Source organism: Oncorhynchus mykiss, chromosome 19, assembly GCF_013265735.2.
Source record: "Oncorhynchus mykiss isolate Arlee chromosome 19, USDA_OmykA_1.1, whole genome shotgun sequence".
NCBI classification, from domain to species: domain Eukaryota; kingdom Metazoa; phylum Chordata; class Actinopteri; order Salmoniformes; family Salmonidae; genus Oncorhynchus; species Oncorhynchus mykiss.
Genome location: NC_048583.1, coordinates 60913754 through 60923753, shown reverse-complemented (window position 1 = coordinate 60923753; position 10000 = coordinate 60913754). Strand labels below are relative to the sequence as shown.

Sequence of the window (10000 nt, the reverse complement as noted above, 5' to 3'; positions counted from 1 at the left end):
GTGCTATGTTTCCTCTTGACTTGTTAGTCACAAAATAGTTTAATAAACACATATTACTTTGAGTTTTGAAAGATGTTATTCGATGCCGTGCCTCACCCAAATCCAGGTAAACATTCATAATATACTGTATTGTCTTATGTCTTTATACAAAAATATATATATATTATTGTTCATTGCTACTATCAATTAATAATCTGCATTTTTTTTTTGTCAAGTTCATATAACTGTGTCCATAGTACTTCTCGACTGGACTTATAGATTGCGTTGTTTTCTGTGGTTTGTGTATGCATGTGTGTTTGAATGTGTGTGTGTGTGCGTGTGCGTGTGCGTCTGTGTGTGTACAGGCATGTCCTACCTTGTAACGTCCATAGAAGGGGTGTCGTCCTCCCGTCACCAGCATGTCTTCGTCTCTATCCAACATACATCTCACTGGCCTCTTCAACCTGACACAACACACACACACAAAGAGAGTTTCAGTAGCGAAGTGTGTGTGTGTGTATGTCTATGTCTGTGTGTGTGTGTGTGTGTGTGTGTGTGTGTGTGTGTGTGTGTGTGTGTGTGTGTGTGTGTGTGTGTGTGTGTGTGTGTGTGTGTGTGTGTGTGTGTGTGTGTGTGTGTGTGTGTGTGTGTGTGTGTGTGTGTGTGTGTGTGTGTGTGTGTGTGTGTGTCTGTGTGTGTGTCTGTGTGTGTGTGTGTGTGTGTGTGTGTGTGTGTGTGTGTGTGTGTGTGTGTGTGTGTGTGTGTGTGTGTGTCTGTGTACTGTATGTTTGCATCCTTTTTTTGGTTGTGTGCGCCCCGAGTGTGTGCATTTCACAACCAACCAGTCTCACTGCGAAATTAGAATTTTTCCCACAATTCTCCAAACATCAAATTTTGAAAAGTTTGTTGACACGGCAGTGCCAATCAGTGGGATTTAACATTCTATAGCAGTGCCCATCAGTGGGATTTAACATTCTATAGCAGTGCCCATCAGTGGGATTTAACATTCTATAGCAGTGACAATCAGTGGGATTTAACATTCTATAGCAGTGCCCATCAGTGGGATTTAACATTCTATAGCAGTGCCCATCAATGGGATTTAACATTCTATAGCAGTGCCAATCAATGGGATTTAACATTCTATAGCAGTGCCCATCAATGGGATTTAACATTCTATAGCAGTGACCATCAATGGGATTTAACATTCTATAGCAGTGCCAATCAGTGGGATTTAACATTCTATAGCAGTGACCATCAGTGGGATTTAACATTCTATAGCAGTAACAATCAGTGGGATTTAACATTCTATAGCAGTGACCATCAGTGGGATTTAACATTCTATAGCAGTGACCATCAGTGGGATTTAACATTCTATAGCAGTGACAATCAGTGGGATTTAACATTCTATAGCAGTGACCATCAGTGGGATTTAACATTCTATAGCAGTGCCCATCAGTGGGATTTAACATTCTATAGCAGTGCCCATCAATGGGATTTAACATTCTATAGCAGTGCCCATCAATGGGATTTAACATTCTATAGCAGTGACCATCAATGGGATTTAACATTCTATAGCAGTGCCAATCAGTGGGATTTAACATTCTATAGCAGTGACCATCAGTGGGATTTAACATTCTATAGCAGTGACAATCAGTGGGATTTAACATTCTATAGCAGTGACCATCAGTGGGATTTAACATTCTATAGCAGTGACCATCAGTGGGATTTAACATTCTATAGCAGTGACAATCAGTGGGATTTAACATTCTATAGCAGTGACCATCAGTGGGATTTAACATTCTATAGCAGTGCCCATCAGTGGGATTTAACATTCTATAGCAGTGCCCATCAATGGGATTTAACATTCTATAGCAGTGCCCATCAGTGGGATTTAACATTCTATAGCAGTGACCATCAATGGGATTTAACATTCTATAGCAGTGCCCATCAATGGGATTTAACATTCTATAGCAGTACCCATCAGTGGGATTTAACATTCTATAGCAGTGACCATCAATGGGATTTAACATTCTATAGCAGTGACCATCAATGGGATTTAACATTCTATAGCAGTGCCCATCAGTGGGATTTAACATTCTATAGCAGTGCCCATCAGTGGGATTTAACATTCTATAGCAGTGCCCATCAGTGGGATTTAACATTCTATAGCAGTGACCATCAATGGGATTTAACATTCTATAGCAGTGCCCATCAGTGGGATTTAACATTCTATAGCAGTGACAATCAGTGGGATTTAACATTCTATAGCAGTGACCATCAGTGGGATTTAACATTCTATAGCAGTGCCCATCAGTGGGATTTAACATTCTATAGCAGTGCCCATCAATGGGATTTAACATTCTATAGCAGTGCCCATCAGTGGGATTTAACATTCTATAGCAGTGACCATCAATGGGATTTAACATTCTATAGCAGTGCCCATCAATGGGATTTAACATTCTATAGCAGTACCCATCAGTGGGATTTAACATTCTATAGCAGTGACCATCAATGGGATTTAACATTCTATAGCAGTGACCATCAATGGGATTTAACATTCTATAGCAGTGCCCATCAGTGGGATTTAACATTCTATAGCAGTGACCATCAATGGGATTTAACATTCTATAGCAGTGCCCATCAGTGGGATTTAACATTCTATAGCAGTGACAATCAGTCGGATTTAACATTCTATAGCAGTGCCCATCCGTGGGATTTAACATTCTATAGCAGTGACCATCAATGGGATTTAACATTCTATAGCAGTGCCAATCAGTGGGATTTAACATTCTATAGCAGTGACCATCAGTGGGATTTAACATTCTATAGCAGTAACAATCAGTGGGATTTAACATTCTATAGCAGTGACCATCAGTGGGATTTAACATTCTATAGCAGTGACCATCAGTGGGATTTAACATTCTATAGCAGTGACAATCAGTGGGATTTAACATTCTATAGCAGTGACCATCAGTGGGATTTAACATTCTATAGCAGTGCCCATCAGTGGGATTTAACATTCTATAGCAGTGCCCATCAATGGGATTTAACATTCTATAGCAGTGCCCATCAATGGGATTTAACATTCTATAGCAGTGACCATCAATGGGATTTAACATTCTATAGCAGTGCCAATCAGTGGGATTTAACATTCTATAGCAGTGACCATCAGTGGGATTTAACATTCTATAGCAGTGACAATCAGTGGGATTTAACATTCTATAGCAGTGACCATCAGTGGGATTTAACATTCTATAGCAGTGACCATCAGTGGGATTTAACATTCTATAGCAGTGCCCATCAGTGGGATTTAACATTCTATAGCAGTGCCCATCAGTGGGATTTAACATTCTATAGCAGTGACCATCAATGGGATTTAACATTCTATAGCAGTGCCCATCAGTGGGATTTAACATTCTATAGCAGTGACAATCAGTCGGATTTAACATTCTATAGCAGTGCCCATCCGTGGGATTTAACATTCTATAGCAGTGACAATCAGTCGGATTTAACATTCTATAGCAGTGGCCATCAGTGGGATTTAACATTCTATAGCAGTGCCCAACAGTGGGATTTAACATTCTATAGCAGTGACCATCAGTGGGATATAACATTCTATAGCAGTGCCCATCAGTGGGATTTAACATTCTATAGCAGTGCCAATCAGTGGGATTTAACATTCTATAGCAGTGACCATCAGTCGGATTTAACATTCTATAGCAGTGCCCATCAGTGGGATTTAACATTCTATAGCAGTGACCATCAGTGGGATTTAACATTCTATAGCAGTGCCAATCAGTGGGATTTAACATTCTATAGCAGTGACCATCAGTCGGATTTAACATTCTATAGCAGTGCCCATCAGTGGGATTTAACATTCTATAGCAGTGCCCATCAGTGGGATTTAACATTCTATAGCAGTGCCAATCAGTGGGATTTAACATTCTATAGCAGTGACCATCAGTCGGATTTAACATTCTATAGCAGTGCCCATCAGTGGGATTTAACATTCTATAGCAGTGACCATCAGTGGGATTTAACATTCTATAGCAGTGCCCATCAGTGGGATTTAACATTCTATAGCAGTGACCATCAATGGGATTTAACATTCTATAGCAGTGCCAATCAGTGGGATTTAACATTCTATAGCAGTGCCAATCAGTCGGATTTAACAATCTATAGCAGTGCCAATCAGTCGGATTTAACATTCTATAGCAGTGACAATCAATGGGATTTAACATTCTATAGCAGTGACAATCAGTGGGATTTAACATTCTATGGCAGTGCCCATCAGTGGGATTTAACATTCTATAGCAGTGCCAATCAGTCGGATTTAACAATCTATAGCAGTGCCAATCAGTCGGATTTAACAATCTATAGCAGTGCCAATCAGTGGGATTTAACATTCTATAGCAGTGCCCATCAGTGGGATTTAACATTCTATAGCAGTGACAATCAGTGGGATTTAACATTCTATAGCAGTAACAAACAGTCGGATTTAACAATCTATAGCAGTGACCATCAGTGGGATTTAACATTCTATAGCAGTGCCCATCAGTGGGATTTAACATTCTACAGTAGTGACCATCAGTGGGATTTAACATTCTATAGCAGTGCCAATCAGTGGGATTTAACATTCTATAGTAGTGACAATCAGTGGGATTTAACATTCTATAGCAGTGCCAATCAGTCGGATTTAACAATCTATAGCAGTGACAATCAGTGGGATTTAACATTCTATAGCAGTGACCATCAGTGGGATTTAACATTCTATAGCAGTGACAATCAGTGGGATTTAACATTCTATAGCAGTGCCAATCAATGGGATTTAACATGCTACCCTTGGACCTGGAGTCCACGGATTACGCCCATTCACCATCCTAGCAAATCTCAAGCCTACTTCATTTTCTAGCGCTCGCTGTTGCCCCTATTGACCGGTTTTGACTGAACTTGTTTAGGCATTGAGTCCGACTTGGTTTAGTAAAACAGAAAGACATTAATTCCAATTGGTTAACAATCAGACATTAATTCCAAATGTTTGGGGTTTGGGTTTAGAATAGTGCTAATTCAATTCAGGCATTCATTCTGATTGGTTAAAATCAGAAAAAAAACTCCACGGTTTAGTTTTGTAGCTAACTCTCATTTTATAGACCCGGGTTCAATCCAAGCTCCTGGCACTGATTTTTTTGTTGTTGGTCTGGACAGTTTTGTTTTGCTCTGGACAGTGTTTCCCGACATCTTGCGAACCTACAAAAACGAACAATTTTGCTTTTTGAATCTGGAGTGATCTACATTTGTGTGTCATCTTACTTCTGAGCAGCCACAGCAACCACGGTAGACAGGGTGGTTGACCTGCTCTCCTTCCCTCCGAATCCTCCTCCCATCCTCTTCACTCTGATCACCACTCTACTGGCCGGGACACCCAACGCCTTAGCAACCAGAGACTAGAGCGAGAGAGAGAGAGAGAGAGAGTGAGTGAGTGTTTGAATGTGTGTGTGTGGATGTGTTTAACCATACTTGTGGGGACCAGTAGCCCCCACAAGAATTGTAAAACAGTTTTTGTTGGGTTAACGTTAGGGTGATGGGTTAAGGAAAATAGGATTTTGAATGGGACTGAATTGTATGTCCCCACTAGGTTAGCTGCACAAGTCTGTGTGTCTGTGTGTGTGTGTGTGTGTACCTGGGTCTTGGTAGCAGACTGAGTAGAGACAAACAGCTCCATCTCTCCATCCTCTCCTTTAGGTACAGCTACAGTAACGTTGGTCTCCAGGTAGAAGTGTTCCTGGCCTCCCATATGCATCTCACCTGGTAATACAGACACATGATCACTCACTCACTCACTCACTCACTCACTCACTCACTCACTCACTCACTCACTCACTCACTCACTCACTCACTCACTCACACACACCCTCACAGACTCACCCTCACACACACACTCACCCTCCAGGATGTGGTCAGCCTGTGTGAACCCTTGGTCCAGGTCTCCCCTCTGGATGGTTCTAACCGGCTGGAAGAAGGACTGGTGGGTAATGGCGTCCTGTATGGTGATGATTACAGGCTGTAGTTCCTGGTAGGTGATCCTCACGGCCTTGGCTGCTCTCTGAGCGTGAGCCTGAGTGTCTGCTACTACAGCTCCTATGATGTGGCCCACACACGTCACCTAGAGAATACACACACCCAGACACACCCAGACAATGCATACCAGGTGACTACCTCAAGAAGCTGGTTGAGAGAATGTCATCAGTGTGCAACGCTGTCATCAAGGCAAAGGGTGGCTACTTTGAAGAATTTCAAATGTAAAATATTTGTAGATTTTTTTTTAAAACACTTTTTGGGGTTACTACATGATTCCATATGTGTTATTTCATAGTTTTGATGTTTTCACTATTATTCTACAATGTAGAAAACAGTACAAATAAAGAAATACCCTTGAACGAGTAGGTGTGTCCAAAATGTTGACCCCTACCGTATATATATGATTTGTATATAAGTGTCTGCTAAAATGATATTTCTATTTACACTTTTACAACAAACACATATTAAAGGGAACTTCTGCCACTTTTCACCCTCATATTCATCATCTCCAGAACAATACCAGGTGTCTATGTTTTTATGATCTGAGGTTAAAAAGATCAGAAGAGGTCCTGAAAAAGGCTTCTCTGTGACATCACAGGGTAGTTTCCTGCCAGAGGGAAGGTAGTTTCCTGCCAGAAGGGAAGGTAGTTTCCTGCCAGAAGGGAAGGTAGTTTCCTGCCATGGGAAGGTAGTTTCCTGCCAGAAGGGAAGGTAGTTTCCTGCCAGAAGGGAAGGTAGTTTCCAGCCAGTAGGGAAGGTAGTTTCCTGCCAGAAGGGAAGGTAGTTTCCGGCCATGGGAAGGTAGTTTCCTGCCAGAAGGGAAGGTAGTTTCCTGCCATGGGAAGGTAGTTTCCTGCCAGAAGGGAAGGTAGTTTCCTGCCATGGGAAGGTAGTTTCCAGCCAGAGGGAAGGTAGTTTCCTGCCAGAGGGAAGGTAGTTTCCTGCCAGAGGGAAGGTAGTTTCCTGCCAGAAGGGAAGGTAGTTTCCTGCCAGAAGGGAAGGTCGTTTCCTGCCAGAAAGGAAGGTCGTTTCCTGCCAGAAAGGAAGGTCGTTTCCTGCCAGAAGGGAAGGTAGTTTCCTGCCAGAGGGAAGGTAGTTTCCTGCCAGAAGGGAAGGTAGTTCTTGCCAGAAGGGAAGGTCGTTTCCTGCCAGAAAGGAAGGTAGTTTCCTGCCAGACGGGAAGGTAGTTTCCTGCCAGAAGGAAGGTTGTTTCCTGCCAGAAGGGAAGGTAGTTTCCAACCAGAGGGAAGGCAGCTTCCACCAACACACACATATTTACATAAAACATATACATATTTACATAACACACACACACACACCGATGCCAGCACTCATCACTCACATGATGTGTCCAACGCACATCACCTAGGGAACACGCATACACACCCACACACACACACACACACTCACATAAAAATAACACAAACATAAAATGTAACCATGACTATGGATTTTTGGATAAAACCTTTGCCTGTCACGTGGTAACAGTAGAGTATTCTGGGATGGTAAGAGAAATCAGGAATCTAGCAGAGTGTGATAGTAGAGTAGTCTGGGATGGTAAGAGAAATCAGGAGTCTAGCAGAGTGTGATAGTAGAGTAGTCTGGGATGGTAAGAGAAATCAGGAGTCTAGCAGAGCGTGACAGTAGAGTAGTCTGGGATGGTAAGAGAAATCAGGAGTCTAGCAGAGCGTGACAGTAGAGTAGTCTGGGATGGTAAGAGAAATCAGGAGTCTAGCAGAGTGTGATAGTAGAGTAGTCTGGGATGGTAAGAGAAATCAGGAGTCTAGCAGAGTGTGATAGTAGAGTAGTCTGGGATGGTAAGAGAAATCAGGAGTCTAGCAGAGTGTGACAGTAGAGTAGTCTGGGATGGTAAGATAAATCAGGAGTCTAGCAGAGTGTGATAGTAGAGTAGTCTGGGATGGTAAGAGAAATCAGGAGTCTAGCAGAGTGTGACAGTAGAGTAGTCTGGGATGGTAAGAGAAATCAGGAGTCTAGCAGAGTGTGACAGTAGAGTAGTCTGGGATGGTAAGAGAAATCAGGAGTCTAGCAGAGTGTGATAGTGGAGTAGTCTGGGATGGTAAGAGAAATCAGGAGTCTAGCAGAGTGTGATAGTGGAGTAGTCTGGGATGGTAAGAGAAATCAGGAGTCTAGCAGAGTGTGTTGGTGGAGTAGTCTGGGATGGTAAGATAAATCAGGAGTCTAGCAGAGCGTGATAGTGGAGTAGTCTGGGATGGTAAGAGAAATCAGGAGTCTAGCAGAGTGTGATAGTGGAGTAGTCTGGGATGGTAAGAGAAATCAGGAGTCTAGCAGAGCGTGATAGTAGAGTAGTCTGGGATGGTAAGAGAAATCAGGAGTCTAGCAGAGTGTGATAGTAGAGTAGTCTGGGATGGTAAGAGAAATCAGGAGTCTAGCAGAGCGTGACAGTAGAGTAGTCTGGGATGGTAAGAGAAATCAGGAGTCTAGCAGAGCGTGACAGTAGAGTAGTTGTGTGTTCCAGAGTCACACGAGACCTTCTTTAGGTAGGTCATATGTGTGGCTGTGGAGAGAATGGATTATCGTTGCTCGACGTCTGTGTTGCGTTTCCCAGAATAAAGCCTCTGGTCTTCCATTTCACACTCCTTCTTTCCCCTCTATCCCTCCCTCCCTCTCCCTCCTCCCTCCGTTCATGCGTCGACTGTTCCTAACATACTCTGTCCAAGTTCTCGCGTGTCTTCGCCTCGGGCTGTTGCGGTGGCCTTATTACCCCGTCACACCAACTGCAGTCAAATTCCACGTGACCATTGAGTCACGGTAATCTCCCCTTGTGCACTCTGTACATGTGTCGGTAGTAGGTCGCTAATGGCCTCGTACTCAGTGCTCTGTTATCCCTCTAACCCCTCTGACATCAATGCAAATTCAATGGTAAATCGCTGTTTCCTGACCTTTACTGCGCGCACGAGTCGAGCATCATTCACAAGTGATAATATATCGTTCAAGTGATAGGCTAATATTGTCAACCATCGGACGATTCTTAATTTAATCTCGTCTTTACATAATAATATAATAATAAATAATATATGTTTTTACATTTGTTTTAATTTAGAATGCACCTTTATCATGCATCTGTCTAGAAACAGGGAATTGGGGGGGAAAGACGTCATCTAGGCCTATAACAGCTAATGGACGAGGCTTTTCCCTTGGTTCATATTGAAGCCAGCCAGGTAGGCTATACTCCTGTTTTATTTATTTCTTTACCTTTATTTAACCAGGCAATTCAGTTAAGAACAAACCCTTTTCTGCTCAACATAGCCAATTCATTTTCACAACCGCCCCCCCCCCCCCCCCCCCCCCCCCCGAAAAAAATATCCTTTCTATTTATTCAGCAGAGTTCAGTTATATTAAATTGTATTATTCTTACAATAAAATCTTATAATATAACTACTAAATGAACTTGCCTACGGCCAATGGTATGGAGTATAGCCAGATAGCATATAGTAGGGCCAGCTCATATTCTGTTAATCTGAAACACATTCTCTTCATATCATAACGTTTTGTGTAGACCTGACTAACATAAATAATGAATGTATTGTGATGGTGTGTATTCAATTGATTTATTATACTTTTTAAAATGTAGATGTTCCAAAGGTGCACATCAGTATGTATGTGAGGAGGCCAGGAGGAGAACAGGAGGAGGCCAGGAGGAGAACAGGAGGAGGCCAGGAGAAAAGGAGGAGGCCAGGAGGAGGCCAGGAGGAGGCCAGGAGGAGAACAGGAGGAGGCCAGGAGGAGGCCAAGAGGAGGCCAGGAGGAGGACCAGGAGGAGAACAGGAGGAGGCCAGGAGGAGAACAGGAGGAGGCCAGGAGGAGGCCAGGAGGAGAACAGGAGGAGGCCAGGAGGAGAACAGGAGGAGGCCAGGAGGAGGCCAGGAGGAGAACAGGAGGAGGCCAGGAGTAGAACAGGAGG

General features: G+C 42.9%; 1 protein-coding gene across 2 annotated transcripts in view; it reads right to left on the bottom strand.

The window, feature by feature from the left end:
* xdh (xanthine dehydrogenase) overlaps nucleotides 1–10000 on the bottom strand; it is a 48834-nt gene that overhangs the window by 13444 nt on the left and 25390 nt on the right. For both annotated transcript variants that reach the window (XM_036955272.1, XM_036955273.1), the window contains 4 exons: nucleotides 5923–6142; nucleotides 5660–5784; nucleotides 5290–5423; nucleotides 356–443 (listed from right to left, as the gene is read on the bottom strand). In XM_036955272.1, the coding sequence (XP_036811167.1) occupies nucleotides 356–443; nucleotides 5290–5423; nucleotides 5660–5784; nucleotides 5923–6142 (567 nt within the window). The remainder of the gene's footprint in view (nucleotides 1–355; nucleotides 444–5289; nucleotides 5424–5659; nucleotides 5785–5922; nucleotides 6143–10000) is intronic.